Here is a 25696-nt window from a genome sequence, read left to right as displayed (position 1 = left end):
CACTAGTGCTTGTATTTCTTTCTTTTTTTTTTTTTTTTTTCGAGACAGAGTCTTACTGTGTCTCCCAGGCTGCAGTGCAATGACTCAATCTCAGCTCACTGCAACCTCCACCTCCCGGGTTCAAGCAGTTCTCCTGCCTTAGCCTCCAAAGTAGCTGGGATTACAGGCACCTGCCACCACACCCAGCTAATTTGTATTTTTAGTAGAGACGGGGTTTTGCTGGTCTTGAACTCCTGACCTCAGGTGATCTTCCCACCTCGGCCTCCCAAAGGATTACAGGCATGAACCACCACGCCTGGCCTTTTTTTTTTTTTTTTCTGAGATGGAGTCTTTCCCTGTCGCTCAGGCTGGAGTGCAGTGGCGCCAGCTTGGCTCACTGCAACCTCTGTCTCCCAGGTTCAAGCGATTCTCCTGCCTCAACCTCCCGAATAGCTGGGATTACAGGTGCCCACCACCATGCCTGGCTACTTTTTGTATTTTTAGTAGAGATGGAGTTTCACCATGTTGGCCAGGCTGGTCTTGAACTCCTGGCCTCAAGTGATCTACCTGCCTCAGCCTCCCCACGTGCTGGGATTACAGGTGTGAGCCACTGTGCCTGGCCTTAGTGCTTATATTTCTGTGGAAGAGATTTGAGACATTCCTCAAAGTACTGCATTTAGTATTCCAAACATGGTAGATACTGCATAATTTCCTTTGCCAAAGGATTACATACTCCCATAAACAGTGTTTGAAAGATTCCCTTATCATTTCACTCTGCATGTAACTTAGTGTCGTGGTTGATCTGTGTGAACTCTTTGGGGAGTTACCCAGTGCTGTTATATTTTTTAGGTATGGTGGATATTGCCCGACAGACGGTTGAATTTCTCTATGAAGAGAATGGTGGCATCCCAAGAGATCTTTATCTTCCCACCATTGAAGACATTAAAGACGAAGCAAACAAGTTCACAATTGATAAAGTTCGAAAAGGTTTTGCTTTCCTCCTTACTCCACCTATGAAATTTCCTTTGAAATGAGAGGTTGAATTTTCCTTAATGTGCACAAGCAGCTGGTAGCTCTCCTAGGGTGACTCTCCTTACTCTTTGAGCTGACCTCTTCCACACGCCCCATGTGAAGCCTTAGAGCAACCCTGGTGGAGCCTTTCCCGCTTCCCAGAATTCGGTAGCATTAGCTGAGTGGGGCAGGCAGCTGTACAAGAAGAGAGGTAGGGCCCAGGCTGAGGATTACAGATGGGCCTCTCAGGCTTAGTCCTGTATTCTGAGATGATAAACCACATGCACATGGCTAAACTGGGCTTTTTAGAATTTTAATAAAATGTATTCTCTTTGATTAAAAATCTATTGCATATTTTAAAGAATTGAGGGAAATACAGAAAAGCACAAAAAAAGAGAATTGAAAACCACTATTTTTAGAGTTACCAGAAGACCTTCATAAAAATACCAGAACATCGTAGGCAAGGCAGGAGGAATATATATTTACTTTTCATCTCTCTTTTTTTGCGATGTAATTCACACATCATAAAATACCCTTTTAAAGTATACAATTTAGTGGTTTTAGTGTATTCACAAAGCTATGCAACCATCAAAACATTGCCTCTAATTCCAGAACATTTTCATCCCCACAAAAAGAAATCGTGTGCCCTCATCACTTCTCATTCCTCCCTCCCCTCTGGCCTCTGGGAACCACTAATCTACTGCTACTACTGATACTGCTATGAACATTTGTGTGTACATTTTTGTGTAGATATGTGTTTTCATTTCTCTCAGGTATATATGTGGGAGTAGAATTGCTGTATCACATGGTAACTTTATGTTTACCTTTTTGAAGAACAACCAAACTAGTTTCTAAAGTGATTACACCATTTTACATTCCCATCAGCAATGTACGAGGGCTCTAGTTTCCCCACATCCTTGCCAACACTTGTTATTAATTGTCTTTTTTATTTTGGCTATTTTAGTGGGCATGAGGTAGTACCTCATTGTGGCTTTGACTTGCGTTTCTCTAATGACTAATGATGTTGAACATCTTTTCATTTGTATCTTTCCATTTCTCTTTGGAGGAATGTTTATTCAAATTCTTTGCCCACTGGCCAAGGGCGGTGGCTCACACCTGTAATCCCAGCACTTTGGGAGGCCAAGGCAGGCGGATCACCTGAGGCCAGGAGTTCAAGACCAGCCTGGCCAACACGGTGAAACTCCATCTCTACTAAAAATATAGAAAATAGCCGGACCTGGTGGTGCACGCCTGTAATCCCAGCTACTCCGGAGGCTGAGGCAGGAGAATCACTTGAACCTGGGAGGCAGAGGTTGCAGTGAGCCATGATCACACCACTGCACTCCAACCTGGGCCACAGAGCAAGACTCTGTCTCAAAAAACAAACAAAAAATTCTTTGCCCACTTTAAACTGGCTTATTTGTCTTTTTATTCTTGAATTGTAACAGCTTTTACAACGTTCTATTATATTACCTTCCCGACTGAGTTGTGTTCTTGCTTGGTTATAACAAAACTGAGGGTTCTGTTAAAGCCCGTAGAGCTATTTTATTTCATTTTATTTTATTATTTTATTTTTATCCGGAGAGCTATTTTAGATGCTAAATGTAAGAACCCAGATGCAGTGGTACTTTTTCCTGAAAAACTTCTCCCTCTACACTCCTCAGGTCTCACAGTAGTAACCCGCTCTCCAGACAGCAATAATGTAGCCAGCAGTGCTGTTGGAACTGCTCTGCCAAAATTTGCCATCCGAGGGATGCTGAAAACCTTTGGGCTTCATGGAGTCGTCTTAGATGTTGATTCAGTGAGTGAACAGCCATTCTGATTAATAAGCTATTTTATGTATACTGAGGCTGTCATGCCCAGATTCTCAAGTACCTTAAAAAATGATTATACAGATAAGTTTCTCTTCAAATCAAGGATGAAGACACAAAGCAAAAATGCTCTAATGCCAATTGACTTGCCTGAGCTTTCCTCAGGGACTCAGATCAGGGCTGACAGTAGATAGTAGGCTGTCCAGTCTCAAAGCTGTCAGTGCCTTCAGACCACACCACCTCTACCATTATTTTCTGTCTGACACGTTCAGACTGTTCCTGCATTGTATCTACCTAAGTTCCCAGGGAAAAGTCCCCATTGTCCTTGATGAATGGTTGATCTGTCATTGTCATGATGGTCATAGAGACACAAATCAAAGAAATAGGCTGGGCATGGGGCTCATGCCTGTAATCCCAGCACTTTGGGAGGCCGAGAAGGGAGGATTACTTGAGCCCAGGAGTTCGAGACCAGCCTGGGCAACATGGTGAGACCCTGTCATTGCAAAAAATTAGCCAGTCATGGTGGGCATATCTGTAGTCCCAGGTATGTGGGAGGCTAAGGTGGGAGGATTGTTTGAGTCTGGGAGGTCAAGGCTGCAGTGAGCTGTGATGGCGTCAGTGCTCTCTAGCCTGGGCAACAGAGTAAGTCCCTCTCTCCAAAGGGAAAAAAAAGTTGTGTCATTTTGATTACGTCATCTCACTGATTCTCTCAGCCTCAATTTCTGTATCTGTAAAATGAGTGTATTAAACTGGATCAGTAGTTTCCTCCTCCATTTTGCAAAGCTCTCTCCTAGAACACAGCTAGGACTTTTAGGGGTGGGGGCAGAGAAGTAAGAGAGTGAGAGAGGACAAGGCCAGAGCTTTCTTTTGAAAAGAGACTCTGTTTGAAAGCCATGACTGTGATTCTGAGGTTGCATGCACATCCTTGTATTTGAGAAGCTTCCTACGCAGGAAAAACTGGTGAAATAATACACAGATCAAGCCTGAGAGTCTCTGATAAAATATTAATATTATCAATCACTGTATAGATATAAACTTTGGTATCTGTCTAGAGAGATACAGATGATATTAGATTCCATTAATGCTTTGAAATTTACCTTGAAAAAATGTACGTCTTTAGGCCAGGTGCGGTGGCCCATGCCTGTAATCCCAGCACTTTGGGAGGCCGAGGCAGGTGGATCAATTGAGGTCAGGAGCTTGAGACCAGCCTAGCCAACATGACGAAACTCCATCTCTTCTGAAAATACAAAAATTAGCTGGGCATAGTGGTGCAAACCTGTAATCCTAGCTAGTTGGGAGGCCGCGGCAGGAGAATCGCTTGAACCCCAGGGGCAGAGGTTGCAGTGAGCCGAGATCATGCCATGGCACTCCAACCTGGGCAACAGAGCAAGACTCTGTCTCAAAAAAAAAAAAAAAAATTACATCATCTGACTATTTTGTCAGAATGTAATTTAACTCATTAAATTTGTTTAGAGGGGCTATTGACTGGTGGTCACTGAGGTGAACTTTCAAATGGAAAATTCCATCAATAATACTGTTAATCTCCCACTGCCTTCTGATGCAAACTTCTGACTCTGATTATAAGAAAATACATTACTGACGATATTTTTGAGCAATCTAAATGTGTGAAAATAAAAGTTAGAAAAATAGAAATGTCCTTATAGTAATAATTCTGTTGTTTCTATGGTAATTTCTCTCCATTTTAATAATCCCTAAATGAAAATTGCATTGGTATTTGCATCCAAAATGCATATGTATGAGCTTACTTTTTATGTTCCTAGCAATAAAATAGAGAGATCAGACAGATTCTCTCCTTTTAAGATATTATTAACATAAAAACAATGAACATAAATTTTACCTAGCAACAGTGTGTGCTGGAAATATAGCACTATTCTCTTTAAATTGCTAACTTATGATTACATTGAAAATCTTTATTGTATCAATTAAAATTTTCCATCTGGTATGGAAAAACTAAAACACTCAGTACTAAGCAGATGTCTTTGAACTTAGACTAAATCAATAGCATGAAACTAGCATTTATTGCTATAGTCTGGTTATACATATGTATAAATATATAGAGATATATATTAGTCTGGTTGTGTGTGTGTTTATGTATATATTATCTTATACTGTTTTTATTTTGATTGAAGTTTTTTTTTGTTTTTTAAATAACTGGCTTTTGGCCTTTCTAGTATGTCATTAATTCACATTTATATTTAAGAATTCATTTAAAATCTCTGTGATTCCTGGCTGGGCATGGTGGCTCACGCCTGTAATCCCAGCACTTTAGGAGGCCAAGGCAGGTGGATCACTTGAGGAAAGGAGTTTAAGACCAGCCTGGCCAACATGGTGAAACCCCGTCTCCACTAAAAATACAAAAATTAGCTGGTCACAGTGGTGGGTGCCTTTAGTCCCAGCTACTCGGGAGGCTGAGACAGGAAAATCTCTTGAACCTGGGAGGCGGAGACTGCAGTGTGCCAAGATGACGCCACTGCACTCCAGCCTGGATGACACAGTGAGACTCCATCTCAAAAAAAAAAATAAGATCTCTGATTTCTGATGTTTGTTATTTTGTTATTTTCTTAGAAAAGCATATAGCAAGTTTATATAATAATAAGACTACTTATGTGTTTCAACAATGTATTGTGAATTCTCTTTCATTTGTTTTGTCTATGAAATTGCAATTAGTTACAGATTATAATACCTAAAAGCCTGGACTAAAAATACACACACATACACACACACACACACACACGTACACATGGAAAACAAAAGCAAACAGCACAAACAGACATTTTCTTTTCCTATTGTAGGTGAATGAATTGGTGCAGGTAGAAACATACCTCCGCAGTGAAGGTGTGCTGGTGCGATACTGGTATCCCATTGATATGTTGGAAAGGCCCCCAGCAGGCTACCGAAGGACTGCCACCAATGGGCTGGTCACACTGGACAATACCAACCTTCAAATTCACAGGTACAGTTGGGCCCTTCTTTCTACTGGGTCACAGAACTCCACCAACCTCACTCTACCACATGTACCATTTATCCTTGGCAAGAAAGTTTTTCCTTCAAAGCTAACACTTAGAGAAGGCAGCTAATAAAGATAACAGCAAAATTGCAGGAGGTGTGAAGAAAAGTCTGGGGATCTAGGGGCCAGGCATGGTAGGTCAGGCCCGTAGTCCCAGCACTTTGGGAGGCCCAGGTGAGCAGATCACTTGAGGTCACAAGTTTGATACCAGCCCAGCCAACCTGGTGAAATAGCATCTCTACTAAAAATACAAAAATTAGCCGATCTTGGTGATGGGCACCTGTAATACCAGCTACTCTGGAGGCTAAGGCAGGAGAATCTATTGAACCCGGGAGACGGAGGTTGCAGTGAACTGAGATTGTGCCACTGCACTCCAACCTGGGTAACAAAGGGAGACTGTCTCAAAAAAAAAAAAAAAGTTGGGGGATCTAGAATCATCTGGCTTATGCAACATGCACACTGCTGTGATTTGGAGGGACTACTGGATAGCTAGAGATTGACTGACTCATTGAACTTAAGACCACCCAAACGCTGCAATGCAGTCTTAAACGGAGACAGCAAGAGGTCTTGCCATCTAGACAGATAAGCGTATCTGGAGTTCCAGTGAGAGATGAGAACTGGAGATATACTCAACTTGGTTCAAAATTGTCAACATCGTGAGAATTTGTGATGGCTAATGGATGAATAGCCATCACATTCCACAGATTGGAAGAGCGTCGTGGAGTAAGTTACAGAGAGTAAAGCAAGTCAAGAAAAGGTAAGAAGATGTCCAGATACAGTGTAAGCTCCTTTCCCTGTGAAGCTGATCAGGTATTGCTTGAGTGCTTTCTATGGGCCTAGCACCATGCAGGCTTCCAGAAGAGAAGAGAAGGTGTTCGAGGCATGTGCCTGCCCTCAGTGGGCTGAAACATAAAGATCTGGCAAAGCTCCCTCATAGTCACCATTACCAATTCCCCTGAGAATTATTCCTTTCCATCTTAAAATTTCTTGCAATAATTCAGAGAAAAATATAATAATAAATGGAGTTCTCTAATAAAAATTTCCAGAAACTATTTTTCATGCTGTTCATCCATTAGCCATCACAATTTCTCGTGATGTTGACAATTTTGAACCAGGTTGAGTGTATCACCAGCTCTCATCACTCACTGGAACTTCAGATATGTTTATCTAGACGGCAAGACCTCTTGAGATAGACCATCTCCGCTTGAGATTGCATTGCAGCGTTTGGGTGATCTTAAGTTCAATGAGTCAAATTCACAAGACCAAAACAGGTCACACGTGACCTTCTTAGCTTTACTTAGCAAGATACAGGACAGGAAGTAGGCATACCACAGGCAACATCACGAATGTTTCTTCAACAGGGGTCCTCACAGTCATCCCCATAGAAGTTCACGGGCTATTCCCTGACCCTACCTACTGACCCCACCTACCTACCCAAGTGTCAACTCCAGTGTGAAGGAGAAATGTCCCACGGCAGGGCTCCTGCAGCCAGTGACTGAACAGCCCCATGTCCTAATCCAAGCTGATATATCTTGTGAACACTCCACAGGCATGACTTCCAGGGATTTCAGCAAGAGGCATGCCCAGTTACAGGCATCGCCATGCTCCAGAAGCCTCAAAGCTGTGGCTTCCCACCAAGAATGTTCTTCACAGTCCTCCCCATTTAGACACAGCTTGCCTGTGAGGGGTCACTAGTATCATAAGCAGTGCCTTGTGATGTTGCCGACATTCTTTGTCACGTTTTCAGAAGAACTGACTTTAAAACAGCTTAACCAAAGGCAGTTCTGAGGTAGACAAGGATACGGTTTTGTTGACCCTTAACTCACAAATAATCTCATAAGCCCCTAAAATTTAGTGTGTGAGGTGGAATCTGAATTTTTCCCCAAAATCTCCTCTACCACTGGCCTCCCCATATCTGGAAGGGGCGCCATGAGCCATCCTTTTTCCTCAAGAGAGCTGTCGGCAAGTGCCATTGACTGTTCCAAAATATGTCCCCATCTGCACATGTCTCCATTCCCACCTCCACCACAACAGCCCAGGCCTCGGCTCTCCTCTCCACAACAGCTGGAGTGATCTTTTAGACACAGAAATCAGTTCTCCCTCCTCTAATGCACACCTTCCCATCGAGTACATTCAAACCCTAACCTGCCTCACAAAACCCCACAGGAGCCTCTGAGCTTGGCAGCCCCTCATCTGTGGTGCTCACACAGCTAGTGTGCTTCTTCCTTAGGGATGGCCCGAGTTCCCCCTGACTGTCTCATTCTGTGATTCAGATCTCAGTGAATTCTCACCTCTTCAAAAAGCTCTGCCCTCACTGTCTGAGGTGACTGTCCAGGCGCTCTTTGTCAGGAAACTACAGTATTTTAATGCTTTCCCAGGACCTGACATTTTTACTGCTGTTATTTTACTTGTTTGTTAAAGTTTGTTCTTGTGGGCTGGGTGCGGCAGCTCACACCTGTAATCCCAGCACTTTGGAAGGCTAAGGTGGGTGGATCACTTGAGGCCAGGAGTTCAAGACCAGCCTAGCCAACAGGTGAAACCCCAACTCTACTAAAAATACAAAAATTAGCCGGGTCTGTTGTCATGTGCTGATGGTCCCAGCTACTCAGGAGGCTGAGGCATGAGAATCACTTGATCCCAGGAGGCAGAGGTTGCTAGAGTCCCCAGTGCCTAAGCTAGGCCCTGACACACACTGTAGACCCAAAACAGATGCTGAAAAAGGTCCCCAAACATACACGCTTGAATATCAACATGGTATTATTAAGAAGACATACATGCTTGAATGTCAACATGGTAATTAAAAGCTTTTAAAGCTTTATTTAATAAGTCTTTTGGTCATATTTTTTAGCAAACATCTTTGATAGATGAAACCTGTTGACTGCTGACTAGCAACTGAGAGAGAAGGCAAGAAAGTCCTTGTAGAGTTACAGTCAACTTACAAGTGTAGGACGTTTACTCGGTGTTACTGCGGTGGTCTTGGTATTGGAAGACATAGGAAACATGCCATGCAGATCTGTGTGATCATTCAGTGGTTGGATTTCTGGTCCCAGCACAGATTTTCATCAAGATTGTTTTCTGTGCTAAAGCGGTCACAGTGGTTTTAAAGAAGACTTTGGTGAGCTGGCCTGGTGGCACACACCTATAGTCCCAGCTATTTAAGTGGGAGGCTGAGGCGAGAGCATTGCTTGAGCCCGGGAGTTCAAGGCTGCAGTGAGCCGTGATTACCAGTGTCCTCCAACGTGGGCAACAGAGCAAGACCTTGTCTCAAACATTTTTTTAAATAAATAAATAAAGAGGATTTTGGAAAACAGAGGCTAGAGCAGCAGTGGCTTCAGAGGCATTAGCAGTGCACAGTGTCCAAACCGGGGCTGCAGGTCAGAAGCGAAGCAAGCTCATAGCCAGGCGCGGTGGCTCACACCTGTAATCTTAGCACTTTGGAAGGCCGAAGAAGGAAGATCATTTGAGCCCAGGAGTTCAAGACCAGTCTGGGCAACATAGAGAGACCCTGTCTCGGCTGGGCACAGTAGCTCACACCTGTAATTCCAGCACTTGGGGAGGCCGAGGTGGGCAGATCACTTGAGGTCAAGAGTTCGAGACCAGCCTAGCCAACATGGTAAGGCACCGTCTCTACTAAAAATTCAAATATCAGCCAGGCATGGTGGCACACGCCTGTAATCCCAGCTACTTGGGAGGCCGAGGTAGGAGAATCGCTTAAACCTGGGAGGCGGAGATTGCAGTGAGCCGAGGTCACATCACTGCACTCCAGCCTGAGTGACAGAGCAAGACCCCATCTCAAAAAAGGAGAGAGAGAGAGAGAGACCGTGTCTCTACAAAAATAAGAAAAAAATAGCTAGGAGCAGTGGTACATGTCTGTAGTCCCAGCTATTCAAGAGGCTAAAGCTGGAGGATCGCTTGAGTCTGGGAGGTCAAGGCTGCAGTGAGCTATGATCACGCCACTGCACTCCAGTCTGGGCAACAGGACCCATCTCAAAAAAGCCCAAGAAAACAAAACAAGCAGTTCTGTCCCTGGTAACTTTGGCCTATAAAGTCTGAGGTGAAAGCCATGGGGAGAACCGTGGAGTTCTCAGCTTGCCCATTCAGTCCTTACCAGTTTTGCTGCCATTGTCCTAATGTGCTTTGTTAATGCAGTGAACACATGGGCTTCCAAGGAGGGAGGAGACAGGAGAAGTGTGTTTATTATTCATCCTGGCATGAGAACCACAGAGACTGGTGTTGATAAGGAAGAAACCACCTACGATGTAGTTTCTTAGCTGCCTTCTTTTTGTTTATCTTCACTTCACACATACACTCATCAAGTGTTCCATGTGGGGTTGTTTCTTTAATTGCCATTACACCTAAATTTGAATTATGATATACCAACATTAAATTTAATTAGAGTCAGTAGGAATATCAAATGACCCCCGTGGGTTCAGAGTGAGTTTGGGGCCTAGGTTTTTGTTTTTTAGAAACAGTCTTGCTCTGTCACCCAGGCTGGAGTGCAGTGGCACAGTCATAGCCCACTGCAGCCTCCAACTACTGGGCTCAGCAGTCCTCCCACCTCAGCCTCCCAAGTAGCTGAGACTACAGGGCGATTTCTATTTTTTTGTAGAGAGGGAGTGTCACCATGTTACCCAGGCTGGTCTCAAACTCCTGAACTCAAGTGATCCTCCTGCCTTGGCCTCCCAAAGTGCTAGAATTACAAGTGTAAGCCATTGCACCTGGCCCCGTAAGATGTGCTTAGGCACTAATGAGCTGTTATTCAAGTTGAATGCCGATCACTTCACAGATTTATCACATTAAAAAAATGCCCACAATGGTATTTTTGTAATAGCTTTATTGAGATATAATTCACATACCATACAATTCACCCATTTAAAGTACACAAGTCAGTGGTTTTTATTATATTCACAAAGTCGTCCAACCATTACCACAATCAATTTTAGAACATTTTTATCACCCCAAAAGAAACCCCATACCCATAGCAGTTACTTCCCTTCCTCCTTTCCTACCATCTCCTGGCAACCACCAATCTATTTTCTATTTATCTGCATTTTCCTCTGGACAATTTACAGAAATGGAGTCCAATATGTGGCCCTTTGTATCTGGTGTCTTTCACTGAACATGATGTTTCAAGGTTTATTCCTGTTGTGGCATGTGTCAGTCTTTCATCTGTTTGATGGCTGAATAATACTCCATTGTATAGACTTACCATTGAGTTAATGGACACTTGAGTTCTTATCACTATTTGGCTATTATGAATAATGCTACTATGAACATACATGTGGGTTGGGCGCAGCGGCTCACGCCTGTGGTTCCAGTGCTTTAGCAGGCCGAGGCGAGCGGATCACAAGATCAGGAGATCGAGACCGTCCTGGCTAACACAGTAGAACCCCATCTCTACCAAAGGTGCAAAAAATTAGCCGGGTGTGGTGGCGGGAGCCTGTTGTCCCAGCTACTCGGAGGCTGAGGCAGGAGAATGGCATGAACCTGGGAGACAGAGCTTACAGTGAGCCAAGATCGTGCCACTGCACTCCAGCCTGGGCGACAGAGTGAGACTCTGTCTCAAATTTAAAAAAAAAGCAAAAAACATACATGTACAAATTTTTGTGTGGACGTGTATTTTTATTTTTTTCCCTACAGTACTTTTTTGAGCTGGGAAAAATCAAACTTAACAATATAACTCAATGTGACTTTTGTTTAAAACTCAAGTGACTCCCTTAGGGTTTGGAACATCAGGCTGGAAGAGAAGCCTGAGATGGGATCCTCTCCCTTCAGAACCTGCGGCCTGGTCCCAGTATGGGGGCCGGAGCATCAGGGCTTTGAGCATCTCACCTACCTTTTCCCTTGCAGGGAGCTGCTGCGCTGCGAGGCTGCGCTGGCCAGGCTGTACTGCCGCATGGCCCTGCTCAATATCTTCGCCCCCAAGTTGCCTCACTTGTTCACCCGCCTCTTCCACATCCCTGCCATCCGGGACATTACCCTGGAGCACCTGCAGCTGCTGTCCAATCAGCTCCTCGCGCCTCCCCTCCCAGGTAAAACTTGGCTTTGCTGCTGTCACTCTGGAACTCAGCACCAGGCGGGTGCTGCGCATAGTGTAGTCATTCCCCGCGTGAGGGCAAGAAGTGCCTCATTGTGCGCATAGGCTCATGTGAGAAATTGCACCCAGGAACTGGGATTCTCCTGGCAGGGCTTTCTCACTCTTTGAAAAATGTAATGGATTACTCTCTTGAGTCATTACTCTGTTAAGCATTCATCGAGTTTCCCAGAATAATTGTGGATCAAAGAAAATTAAGTATTATTTATGAAGCCAAGTCACTGTATTGTTGCCACAGACAGTGTATTTGACATTAGAAAGAAAGGGAATGTTCCTGTCATCAGCGTCCTCCAAAGCAGACCTATTTGGTTCATCATAAGTTCTGGTGAGGCTGTTCCAAAGGTCAGCCCTTGGCATGAGGGCTGTGTCTGCTACCCAGTGAATGCCAGGTGATGAGTCTGCCCTCAGCCCTGTCCAGGACTGAGGGGCCCTTTCTGTCTTCCCCTGGCATCTCAGCCTCTGACCTGCCCCCTTGATCTCCCAGCAACTAAGATGGAAACAAGAGGTCTTAGCTGGGCGTAGTGGTGGGTGCCTGTAGTCCCCAGCTACTCGGGAGGCTGAGGCAGGAGAATCACTTGAACCCAGGAAGCGGAGGTTGCAGTGAGCCGAGACTGTGCCACTGTACTCCAACGTGGCAACAGAGCAAGACTCTCTCTCTCAAAAAAAAACAGAGGTGAGGCAGGCAGGGGGCACCCCTCAAAGCTCACTTGCAGATAGCATTCTGAGCTCAGTCAGCATCCTGGGTAGCTGCCCTCCAGCTGACAACTGTGGGGTCCCACCCAGCCAGGGCATGTATGCCCTACATCTCTACTGGCCCATATGAGCACCTGGGGTCCACAGCCCACCCCAAGAACTTAGATGCCCTGAAACATACCTGGAAAGCATCAAGTGTGGTGGCAGAAGCTTTGCCATGATGATCTAACAAGCTTCTCTACAGGCTCTGCCCTGAGGTACCCTGCGAGGGCGGGCCAGGGTAGTCAGACAGATCAGGCTCTAGGAACCCCTGGATCCAAGCAGCCCCATTTGATATATTTCATAGACCTGGGCCTCTCTTTAGATTTTATTTTAGGAAACAGTTTCACAGCTGAAAAGAAAGCAAAAGTATGATGCCCATTGATCTCCTGGGTCCCCCTCCACCATCCTAAAGCAGAGGATCTGATTGCCGGCATCTGTTATCCAGGACATCATATCCAGGATAACCCTCCCATCTGGGGTTTCTGGATGGGTTATTCATTGTCTGTTACTTAGACTCTCGCAGCTACTGGCTGCTTTGATTCTTGTCAACTTCTGTTTCCTTTCCGTCCCCAGACGGCACCATCAGCTCCAGCTCGATCCTCCTGGCGCAGTCTTTACAGCATTGCATCCATTCCCAGAACTGCTCCGCCACGGACCTCTTTTACCAGGGCAACTCCCAGACAGTGAGAGAGTGGCTCAACGTGGCCATCACCCGGACCCTGCACCAGGGCGAGGAGAGCCTTTTAGAGCTGACGAAACAGATCTGCTCTTTCCTGCAGGTAGAAGTCTAAAGCTCATGTTCCTGCAGTGTGGTTACCGTTTTTTACTGGGAGTCTCACTGGCTTGCTGAAAATGACTCTCCTTCCCCTCCAAGTCCCCATTCCTCTCAATTTCCTTTTCCTAGAAGCTCTTCTGCTTTATCTCATCTGTAGGTTGCTTCCTTCCAGAGGGCTATTTAGTCGTTTGGCTGCTTTCCTGGGCCATGTGAGATGAGAAGAGGAAATGCTGTCCCTATGTTTAGCCCGTGGCTTTCCTTATTCAATGTCTCTTTGCAGACAGCACCAGAGCAGTTCCCCTCCGAAGAGTTCCCAATTTCCGAATCCAAAGTCAACATGGACGTGAATTTCCCTGGGGCAGCTTTTGTTGTTGTGTCTTGTAAAGAAAGTCAATCTGGATTCCGCAAAGAGTAAGTTGCCTGTTCTCAAGAAGATGGTGATGGAGAGAGGAAAGCTAAATAAATTCTAGTGAAACTGACCAAGGAAAAAAATTCAAATCACTTTGATTCTTTAATGCAAATGACTTACAGTTCTCTTCATATTTCTGTGTTTGGGGAATTAGTCTATAAAGAATGACCTTCTAAAGTATGGTGGAAATGACTTGGGCCCAGTTCTCATCTAATGTCCCCTGGTGAGAAGGCAATGCTGCCTGTCCCCATGTGCGTGGCTAGACCCTGTATTAACACCCACCCATCCCTCTTTCTCAGCTCCTCTCTGTACAAGGCGCCATGGGCACGGGTGCTTGTATACGGCCTCGGCCACAAAGTGAAGCGAAATGGCCAGCTGAACCTCATTGAGGCCGCCTGTTACCCACGGGACGCATCCCCGGCCAACACTGGGCTTGCACCTCCCCCCACCGCTGACCAGTACCCCTCTGTGGTCCTCTCCACAGACAGGGTCCACATCAAACTGGGTGAGTCTCCAGCAGCTTGTCGTGATGAGAACAGCTGGAGTCATTCTCCGCTTGCCTTCTTTGTGAAGCTATAATGAATTGTGTACCTTGCATTTTCCAATTCCTATTGATAAAGAATAGGACTTCTTGGGACTTCTTCTAGAAGAAACTGCTGTTTCTTTTAGAGGCAGTAAATTAAAAGACTTATCTTTCCTACCTAGGGAACGCCTGGCAGATGCTGTCCAGAGTACATTGGAGATTTCGTTTCTTTTCACAAGTGTGTGCTGAGATGTGTCTGTTTAGAATGATATAACCAGAGCAATCACAACCTTACAGCTGACTCAGGCTATGATAATCCCAGTTGCCATTCCTTGAGTTCTCATTAACCAAATTCTCAACATGGCTCACTGGGGCACTGGCCACTGTGAGCGTCTGCTCCTCATCTAACTGGAAGCTCGATTGCTCTCATCTCCTGGGCATTTTTTTGAAGCCTCCATGGTTTTAGAGTTAGATGAGGGCTCTGCCTCCACATGCCCTGAAGCTGTCACTGCCTGTCCTCTGTATGCACCAGGGCCCGCTGGCTCTGTATCTGAGTATGCACAGAAAAGAAAGGAAATCCTTGTCACAGGCCTGCACTGCTCCTTCTTGGCATGCTTGACAGGAAAAGACTGACACGTGTTTGCCAGAGACAGAAAACATATATGAACTTTTAGCCAAAATAACAGGCCTGGGCTTCTCCACAGCCCCAGTCCTTAAGACACTGCATCTTAGGGAATGAAATGAAACGACATTTCTTAAGTGATTTGGTCATTGCTAAACAACTTTATGGTCTTTTTTATTAGAGTCTGTTTTTCATAGTATTTTGCCTATACTAGCTATATTTTAAACTTTACATTTAAAACAGAGGATCTCTGTCATTCCACAATTATCACCATGTAAACATTCACCCCAGAGTACACAAGCTAATGTGGTTTGCTTCTGACTTGTCCAAAGCCCTCTGATGCCCTGGCTTCTGTCTGACTGGTGTTTATAGAGGGGCTTGGGGTGCAGTGCAGGATGTGAGGGGGATCAAGCCTTGGACCTTCTTCCTTTCACCGTAGACAGCTTTGGTCACACGTAGGCCACGGCAGTGACAAAAGGTGATAAGATAATCAAAACCCAAGGTGCCAGTAGTCTTAAGTCTTGGGGACCCCTTGCTGGTCCACTGTATAAGCATAATGGTCTTAGTGGGATTGCAGCCATACCAAAGGACTGATTATTTCTTTACCAAGCTGGGAATATCCCAGTGAGGCATCTTTTAAAGTGTTACTTACTGTCCCCGTTCTAGTTGGTATCTAACTGAATGACAAGTGCGTGTCCTCTGTTCTCATCTCTGCCCTTTGTCGCATTTGCTGAATCCACCCCAGTAAGAGGACTCCCTGGAGGGATAGCCTCCATCTCCTCGTGTCCCTGCAGCCCGCTGTCCGGAGTGTCGGGAGTTATGTGTCCTCATCCTGGAGCAGATGAGTGGGTGGGCTCTCCAGCCCTGTTTCTGCGTGCACACCCGGCAGGATCTTTTGTGAGGCTTATTTGGGTCAGGTGCTGCCAATCACCTGCTTTCCTCCTGGGTGCTTCTTGCAGGGGTGTCTCCACCTCCTGGAGCGGTTCTGGTGTTACATTCCTTGCCCCTGGAGTTCCCACTGGCTATGGCCTTCGCAGAGCAGCTGCTGTCCTGGAAATCAGAGGACAGTGAAGGGAAGTCCGAAGATGAGCCTGACACCATTCCGACATCCGTCCTCCTGCAGGTGGTGGAGCTGCTAGGTGAGGCTGCCTTCCCTGGGGATCGGAATCTAGGGTGTGGGTGGAGCCGGCATGGTGCCTGAGGAAGGAGCTTGCCAGCTGGTGCAGGGAGTGGCCACAGGTAACCCAGGCAGCTGCAGCCTCCTTCAGATTGCTGTCGTTTGAAGTGGGCTTGGGGAATAGATCTTAAGGTACAACCTAGACTCCCAAATCCATGATTTGTCAGGTATTTTCATTATTTTGAGGAGTGGCAACTAACGAACGACGAAAATAAGATTAACTTTATCCACTTTACTTTAAAACAGAAGTATACGCCATTATTATAACTTTAGGGGTGAAGGGTGGTGTGGAAATGAACAATGTTGCAAAATCAAAGGTTATAACTGCATAGGTCCTCAAAGGGTCAAGAAGGTTGCAAAACTCATGGAATGATAAATGTAAAAGTTGTGCATTTTACCATATGCAAATTTACCTAAACAAGTTCTAAATAAATATTAAACTTTAATTAATGATATACCTCTTTAAGTGTGTAGGGAGGAAGCATACAGATGTCTACAACTTATTTTGAAATAATCAAAAACTAAGATGGGTGTGTGGATGAAGAGAGGGGTAGATAGACATGTAGTAGAGCAAATACACAACATGTTTATGGTGGAATCTAGCTGGTAAGTACACAGGTATTTACTGTATAATTTCTTCAGGCTTTCTGTATTTTTTAAATTTTTTCATGATGTTGCAGGGAAGAAAACATTGCACACTCGGCCGGGCGTGGTGGCTCACTCCTGTAATCCCAGCACTTTGGGAGGCTGAGGTGGGTGGATCACCTGAGGTCAGGAGTATGAGACCAGCCTGACCAACATGATGAAACCCTGTCTCTGCTAAATACAAAAAATTAGCCGGGCATGGTGGTGCATGCCTGTAATCCCAACTACTCAGGAGGCTGAGGCAGGAGAATTGCTTGAAACCCAAGAGGCAGAGGTTGCAGTGAGCTGAGATTGCGCCATTGCACTCCAGCCTGGGCAACAAGAGTGAAGCTCCATCTCAAAACAGAAAACGTTGCACACTCGGATGCCTTCAGTGCCTTCAGGGTTCAAACAGATCAGCTAAATGAGGGAAATAAAGAGGAAAGTTGGCAGGGGGACTTTGGTGAGCCGGAGGCACAGAGAACACGTGTCCTGTCACCCACTGCTACAGGAGAACATGGCCCTGCTCCTGCCAGAACCGTAATTTCTTATTTCAAGAAAATCCAGGAATCCAAATGTCGATGTGAATTTCTCAATTTTTAAATGTTGGCAACCAAGTCAAATTCTTTCATACACCCTAGGAGAGCCGAGTGCAGTGACTCACACTTGTAATCCAGCACTTTGAGAGGCTGAGGCAAGAGGATCGCTTGAGTTCAGGATATGAAGCAACATAGCCAGACCCTTTCTCTGCAAAAAAGATGAAAAACACCCAGGGAGTGAATAGGGGGAACATAAGCGGGAACACTGTCTGAGAATGAGTTTCAGCTCATAGGCTGCCATGTATAATTTTGGTGAAGAACTATCTCCAAGGTCATCTTACATGAATGCTAAACGGTAAAGCAAGGACAGCGGAGGTGACGTGAATAGTTCTAGCATCTGAGGGCCTAGCCCTGTGCCCCAGTGGAGAGGGGAGCATGGACACCTGTCCTCTGTGAAGGTTCTATGAGAGCCCATGTTCCAGGACAGTCACAAACTTGTTTCCAACCAGAATTCGCAAGCAATGTCAGTCCTGAGAGAGCAGGAAGCTTGGTCCCCTCGTTGGTAGGTGCTGGACTTAATAAGTCAGCTTCAGCAGGCCCTTGGGATTTCCCCGGCCAATAATCTTTTATCCTGTACAAGAGCCATCTGGATGTAGCAAACTGCAGTTCGCTCTTTTGCAGGGTGAGGGCTCAGCTGGCTCAGTGGGATGCAGGCTTTAGATGTTCATGATCCCTAATCGTGTCTTACGTACATGAGCTTTCTCTCTTTCCACTCAGATCCAGGGTATGTGTGAATGTAAGATACGCGTCTGGTACGAAGGAGACCTTGGCACAAACGTGTGGTCCTAGACAGTGTTTCCCAAACTTCAGTCATTATCATGCCACCATTGTATGATTGTTGCCATGTCCACAAATTGTGCCTATCAGCATTTATTTACTTACTTATTTTATTTTTTTGAAATGGAGTCTCGCTGGAGTGCATTGGCATGATCCACTGCACCCAGGCTGGAGTGCAGTGGCATGATCTCAGCTCACTGCAACCTCTGCCTCCTGGGTTCAAGTGATTCTACTGCCCCAGCCTCCTGAGTAGTTGGGAGTACAGGCGCCTGCCACCATGCCCAGCTAATTTTTTTGTATTTTTAGTAAAAACGGGATTTCACTATGTTAGCCAAGCTGGTCTCAGTCTCCTGACCTCAGGTGACCCACCTGCCTTGGCCTCCCATAATACTGGGATTACAGGCATGAGCCACTGCACCCAGCCAGCATTTATTTATTTAACAGTTTTTATTGCAATCAACTCCTCCTTTTTTAAAACTTAAATTTAGTTTTAAGGAAACCTTGGCCAGGCACGGTGACTCATGCCTGTAATCCCAGCACTTTGGGAGGCCGAGGTGGATCACGAGGTCAGGAGATCGAGACCATCCTGGCTAACACGGTAAAACCCCTTCTCTACTGAAAATACAAAAAATTAGCCGGGCATGGTGGCGGGCGCCTGTGGTCCCAGCTACTCGGGAGGCTGAGGCAGAAGAATGGCGTGAAACCAGGAGGCGGAGCTTGCAGTGAGCCGAGATCACGCCACTGCGCTCCAGCCTGGGTGACAGGGCGGGACTCTGTCTCAAAAAAAAAAAAGAAAACCTTTACATCACTTCTCTAAATACAAAATTAGTATCCATTGGCATAACTAAAAGGTGCCCATAAAAATAAATACAGGCTGGGCCTGGTGTCTCACACCTGTAATCCCAGCACTTTGGGAGGCTCAGGCAAAAGGATGACTTGAGCCCAGGAGTTCAAGACCAGCCAGGGCAACACAATGAGACCCTGTCTCAATCAGTCAATCAGTCCATCTGTCCATCCATTCATACATACATACATACATACATTCAAAGAAAAGAGTTGCCGTCACAAAAATCTAGCTGAATACTGTTCCCTGTCAAAGGCTCTGGGACTCTGGCCCACTTTCTCTTAAGGATATGCCAGCCGGCCAGGCACAGTGGCTTACACCTATAATCCTAGCACTTTGGGAGGCCGAGGCGGGTGAATCACCTGAGGTCAGCAGTTAGAGACCAGCCTGACCAACATGGAGAAACCCTGTCTCTGCTAAAAATACAAAATTAGCCGGGTGTGGTGGTGCATGCCTATAATCCCAGCAACTCGGGAGGCTGAGGCAGGAGAATTGCTTGAACCCAGGAGGCAGAGGTGGTGGTGAACCAAGATTGCGCCATTGCACTCCAGCCTGGGCAAGAAGAGCACAACTCCATCTCAAAAAAACAAAAAAGAATATGCCAGCCTTGGCCAGGTACAGTGGCTCACACCTGTAATCCCAGCACTTTGGGAGGCTGAGGCACACGGACCACTTGAGGCCAGAAGTTCAAGACCAGCCTGGCTAACATGATGAAACCCCATCTCTTCTAAAAATATAAAAATTATCTGGGTGTCCTGGCACATGCCTGTAATTCAAGTTACTCTGGATGCTGAAGCATGAGAATTACTTGAACCTGGGAGGCGGAGGTGGTAATGAGCTGAGATCACGCCACTGCACTCCAGCCCGGGTGATAGAGGCAGACTCTGTCTCAGCAAACAAAACAAAACAAACAAACAAACAAAAACAAAGTAGCTTCAAAAATTATTAAAGAAGGCCAGGCACGGTAGCTCATGCCTATAATCCCAGCACTTTGGGAGGCTGAGGCGGGTGGATCACGAGGTAGGTCAGGAGTTCAAGACCAGCCTGACCAAGGTGATGAAACCCTGTCTCTACTAAAAATACAAAAATTAGCTGGACATGATGGTAGGAGCCTGTAATCCCAGCTATGCGGGAGGCTGAGGCAGAGAATTGCTTGAACCCAGGAGTCAGAGGTTGCAGTGAGCTGAGATCATGCCACTGCGCTCCAGTCTGGGTGACAGACTGAGACTCACTCTCAAAAAATAAAAAATAAAAAAATAAAGTATTTTTAAAATATGATTTAAATTTTTAAAAAGATTAAAAAAAAAAAGAATGTGCCAGCCTCATGGCCAGGCACAGTGGCACACACCTGTAAACCCAGCGCTTTGGGAGGCTGAGGTGGGAGGATCACTTGAGCCCAGGAGTTCTAGACCAGCCTGGGCAACATGGCAAAACCATGAAAACTGTCTCTGCAAAAGAAAAATAATAATACAAAAATTAGCTGGGCATGGTCTCACACACCTGTAATCCCAGCTACTCAGGGTGAGGTATCGCTTGAGCCCAGGAGGCTGAGGCAGCAGTGAGCTATGATTGTGCCACTGCACTCCAGCCTGGGTGACAGAGCAAGACCCTGTCTCAAAAAACAAACAAACAAAAAAAACCACCCTCAAAGTAAGGCTTTCTTGTTGACAAAAATCAGGACTAAAAGAGGAGTTTAAAAGGAACAATGTTTCAGTGTGTGTTTCAGTGCCATTTGGTAAAATTGGCTTGTGTGCCCCATAGTAAGCATCCAGTACTTTGGGAAACATTATTCTAGGGACTTATCACCAACATGCTGCATAACCTTTTGAGACAGAAAATGATGGTGTTTTGCTGGCACCCTGCCATTGGGCACAAGGGTCAAAGCCTTCACCTCTGGGGCCGACCCCTCAGCTCTGAATCCCAGCTCTTTTGTCTAGTAGCTGTGTGACCTCCAGCCAGGCCTCCACCTCCCAACCTCTGTTTCTCCATCTGTAAGAAGGGACCGAATTGCACAGTCTCTGTTCACAGAGTTGTTATGAGGGGCCTGGAACGTAGCCAGTGCTGCATAGTAATTACTGTTACTATTTTCATTTGCCTCAGGAAACTTCCTGTGGACCACGGACATGGCAGCCTGTGTGAAGGAGCTTGTTTTCCATCTCCTGGCAGAGCTCCTGCGCACTGTGCACACTCTGGAGCAGAGGCGGCACCCCGCTGGCCTGTCCTCCTCAATCGCCCTCCAGCTGAACCCCTGCCTGGCCATGCTGATGGCCTTGCAGTCGGAGCTCCACAAGCTGTACGATGAGGAGACGCAGAACTGGGTCTCAGGCAGCACCTGTGGGGGATCCGGGGGCCCGGCGGCCGGCGACCAGGGCAGGTTCTCTACGTATTTTCATGCACTCATGGAAGGGTGCCTGGCGGTGGCCGAAGTGACCCTGCCTACTAACATGAGTGTCACAGCCAGCGGGGTGACCTCAGCGACTGCCCCAAATCTCAGTGACTCGTCCTCCTCCTCCTCGTCCTCGCCAGGACAGACCCCGCAGAGTCCCAGCCTCCTCTCCAAGAGGAAAAAAGTCAAGATGAAGCGGGAAAAGGCCGCCTCGTCGGGCAAGCGCCAGTCTTCCCGCACCGTGGACTCGGACCCCACTGTGCTCAGCATCGGAGGCAGCAAGCCCGAGGACATGCTGTGGTTCCACCGCGCACTCACCCTGCTCATCATCCTCCGCCACCTCACCAGGAAGGACCCACAGGGGCTGGGCGTGACGAGTGACGCCATCGCTGATGCCTGCCAGGCCCTGGTGGGCCCCACCGCCCACAGCCGTTTGCTTGTGATCTCCGGGATCCCCACCCACCTGGACGAGGGCGTAGTCAGAGGCGCCATCCGCAAGGCCTGCAACGCCCACGGCGGGGTCTTCAAAGACGAGATCTACATCCCGCTGCAGGAAGAAGACCCCAAGAAGCCGAAAGACAAGGCCGAGGGCGGGGACGGGAAAGCTGAGCCCGAGAAGACACTGGCCTTCCCTGGCTCAGACAGCATGGAAGTCAGCACGTCCAGCAGCCTGACCCCCGCCATGAGCATCAGCGCCTCTGCCTCCACCAGCCAGGCTTCCATCTGCAGCTCCCAGGGCATCTCCCAAACTGTCAGCGACCTCTCCGTGGATCCGCTGCCTGCCGGCCTCGAGCTGCCCATCCCTCCGGGCCTGTTGGAGCCCCACGTGGTGTCCAGCCAGGAGAGCCTGGACATTTCCCTGTGCAGCACTGGCAGCCTGGGCAGCCTGGGCAGCCTGGGGGAGCCCCTGGACAATGCAGAGACGGCCTTGGTGTCAGACATGGGCTCCATGTACACAGTAACTTCCCTGGACCACCAGCCCCTAGTGGCACGCCCCATCAAAGGCTTCGCAGTGGTGGAGGTAACAGCTCTCAAGCCTCTGCAACCACTAAATCATGACCCATTTCAATCCCCCAAGCCTCTTTAAACCTTCCAAATTTATTTCCTAGTAGGTAATGGTAGAGCAGTCAGGGGCTCCCTGGGATAGCCCTTGGAATGAGCACAATGAGTCTGCTGGGGATGACATCTCTAAGAGTGACACCAAGTCCCATATCACGAAGTAAAGGGGAGCCAGAGGGCTCAGGGCCTGGCCTTCCATGGTGGGTGGCTGCCATCGGTGCATTCTGACTCAGCCCCGTCGCATCTTCTTGAGCAGCCTTGGGTTCTTTTTGTTCTTTTTGGTGTTGCCATTGGCAGGAGGGATGGTCACTGAGCAGTGTGAGGATAGACGCTTGCCATTCTGTCCCAGGTGATTCTGAGTTTCAGATAACCTGCATGCTAGCGAGTCATAGTTCCACTGCAGGATCCCATGTATTTCTTAAGCCTCGCTGTTTAGAAATCCTGCATCAAAGGCTTTCTGTGCCTTTGCGTAACAATACAGGTAGGGAACTGACATGCGTTATACTCTCCCAGCAGGCTCTGCAAGGAGGGTTCAAGGATCAAGCAGCTAGTTTCTTTCCTAGAATCACTTCTTTGAATCCATCATCCTCCTTCGTGGGGACTTCCTCAGTTAGGCATGGATTTTTACTCCCTGGGAAACAGAGGCAAGCCACAGACCTAGCCGAGGTTTAGTGACGAGATTTCAGGTTGAGTCGTTTGCTAAAAGTTGCTGTTGCTGGCCTGTGGGAGAAAGTTTCCCAGGAGGTCCAGCTCACCGGAGTCGGGCAGCTCTCACATCTCTCCAGACAAATAGAGAGTTTCCAGGAAAAGGTGGAAGGGAGAAGTTCACTCTCACTGAATGCCTGGTCACGCTACTCAAATCCTGACCCTGTTCTCTGTTCACACAGATAAGATCCCGAGCCAAAATTGAGAAAATCCGAGCAAGTTTATTTAACAATAATGATTTGATTGGTTTGTCAAGTTTGGATGGTGAAGATGAATTGATGGAAATGTCAACCGAAGAGATTCTCACCGTGTCTGTAGTAAATCAGAGTCTCTTTGATACTCAAGGGAGCCCAGGGTTAGAAGATTATTTCAATGATAAGTCAATTAAAGGTGGGTTCTGGATTTGTTTTTAATCTGTAGACTTTGTGGAGCAATTTTAGGCTCACAGAAAAAAATTGCATTAAAATCTCCTGTCCTCCCCAGTGTCCCCTATTTTTAACATCTTGCATTAAAGAGGAACTTGGCAGCTATTCCTGGGTTGCAGATTTTGAAAACAATTCAGACAGTGTTGGGGAGATGGGACAAGAGGCTCCATTGTTTGCCAGTAGGGGCTGATTGTGTGCATCTTTGTATGATGTGAAAAGAAGAAATGTTCCCCTCCTCTCCCAGCTGTCAGGGCGCTGAAGGCCATGGGGGCAGCCCCTGCCACAGGCCTGCCGTGTTCCAGCTGGAGAGGCTACCAGGGGTGGCTTTGTACCGCCTGCAACAGGCTTGAATGTGGGCTTGTATTCAAGTCATTTTTTCCTTTTTGTCTAGCCAGGCTTCCCCTGGTTCAAGTGCAAGTGTATTTATTTTGTTCTGTCCTATGCAGCTAGAACATTGCTGGTAAGTACTTGGTCATATGCTTGAGGACAGCTCATGCCTCTCTCTTGTAAACTGACCCCTGGGAAAGAAACAGTTCCAGCCCTTTTTTCTCTGAAGTCCCGTTTGCCAGCCCTTTTGCCATTCTGGTGGCTCTTTTGTGGAGCAAACTCTGTCTCCTTCCCACTAATTTCTTTTTTTTTTTTTTAATTCCTCTTTTTTTCTTTTTTTATTCCTTTTTTCTTTTTAAAATTCTTTTCTTTAAAAAAAATTATTTTACTTATTATTTGTACAGAGAGTCTTCCTATGTTGCCCAGGCTGGTCTCAAACTCCTAGACTCAAGCAGTCCTCCAGCCTCGGCCTCCCAAAGTGCTAGGACTATAGACGTGAGCCATCACACCGGCCTTAATCTAATTCTTTAATGTTTGAAATTTCGTCATAGAGTTGCTATGTTGTTTTGTGTTTTTGAAGTACAAAATTGTAATTTTTTCTTTTTTTTAAGACAGAGTCTTGCTCTGTCACCCAGGCTGGAGTGCAGTGGTGCAGTCTCAGTTCACTGAAATTTCCACCTCCCGGGTTCAAGCAATTCTCCCTGCCTCAGCCTCCCCGGTAGCTGGGATTACAGGCACACCACCATACCCAGTTAATTTTTGTATTTTTAGTAGAGGCGGGGTTTCACCATGTTGGCCAGGCCAGTCTCAAACTCCTGACCTCAGGTGATCCGCCCGCCTCAGCCTCCCAAAGTGCTGGGATTACAGGTGTGAACCACTGCACCCAGCCAAAAAATGTAATATTGAGTAGAGGTTTTGTTGTTTAAAATTATGACCCCAGGCCCGGCAAAGTGCCTCATGCCTGTAATCCCAGCACTTTGGAAAGCCGAGGCAGATGGATTGCTTGAGCCCAGGAGTTTGAGACCAGCCTGGGCAGCATAGTGAGACCTCGTCTCTACAAAAAATAAAATAAGCTGGGCATGGTGGCGCATGCCTGTAGTCCCAGCTACTCAGGAGGCTAAGCTGGGAAGATCACTTGAGCCCAGGAGTCGGAGGCTGCAGTGAGCTGATATCACACCACTGCAGTCCAACTTGGGTGACCCCATCTTTTAAAAAAAAAAAAAAAAAAAAAAACTTGCTTACCCCAATCATGAAATCTGGAAATGTTCCCTCAGAGGTAGGATCAGGGTGAGGTAAGTGAGATCTTGGGGACACAATTTAATGGGGCTCCAGAAAACTCAGTAAGATAAATATTCTAGTACATTTTTTTTAAGTCAAAATTAATGTAAAGTATCCATGATCAGCAAAGTGTTAAAATTTTAAATAAAGATAGGATCAGCATTACTGATCTTTTTCTCGGGCTCTGATATCGGTCAGCACAGCACTGTAAATATTTTGCTTATTATGGAGGTTTTTTTACATTAATTTTTTTTTTTTTTTTTTTTTTGAGATGGAGTCTTACTCTGTCGCCCAGGCTGGAATGCAGTGGTGTGATCTCGGCCCACTGCATCCTCCGCCTCTGGGGTTCAAGCAGTTCTCCTACCTCAGCCTCCTGAGTAGCTGGGACTACAGGCACCACCATGCTGGCAAATTTTTGTATTTTTAGTAGAGAGAGGTTTTCACCACGTTGACCAGGCTGGACTTGAACTCCTGACCTCAGGTAATCCTGCGGAGGCCTGCCTTGGCC

General features: G+C 46.6%; 1 protein-coding gene across 10 annotated transcripts in view; it reads left to right on the top strand.

Annotated features, from left to right (window-relative positions):
- Window positions 1-25696, top strand: part of HECTD4 (HECT domain E3 ubiquitin protein ligase 4) — a 226425-nt gene that overhangs the window by 178320 nt on the left and 22409 nt on the right. For all 10 annotated transcript variants that reach the window (XR_012420694.1, XR_012420693.1, XM_074007934.1 and 7 more), the window contains 10 exons: window positions 829-966; window positions 2655-2791; window positions 5615-5775; window positions 11680-11861; window positions 13232-13437; window positions 13714-13844; window positions 14142-14347; window positions 15947-16126; window positions 21109-22415; window positions 23341-23548. Coding sequence is in view for 8 of the 10 variants with exons in the window: in XM_074007934.1 (XP_073864035.1) it covers window positions 829-966; window positions 2655-2791; window positions 5615-5775; window positions 11680-11861; window positions 13232-13437; window positions 13714-13844; window positions 14142-14347; window positions 15947-16126; window positions 21109-22415; window positions 23341-23548 (2856 nt within the window). In the remaining 2 variants the exon portion in view is untranslated. The remainder of the gene's footprint in view (window positions 1-828; window positions 967-2654; window positions 2792-5614; window positions 5776-11679; window positions 11862-13231; window positions 13438-13713; window positions 13845-14141; window positions 14348-15946; window positions 16127-21108; window positions 22416-23340; window positions 23549-25696) is intronic.

This window comes from Macaca fascicularis, chromosome 11 (genome assembly GCF_037993035.2).
Source record: "Macaca fascicularis isolate 582-1 chromosome 11, T2T-MFA8v1.1".
NCBI lineage: Eukaryota > Metazoa > Chordata > Mammalia > Primates > Cercopithecidae > Macaca > Macaca fascicularis.
The sequence above is the reverse complement of the archived record's forward strand: the minus strand, read 5'-3'. Positions and strand labels throughout refer to the sequence as shown.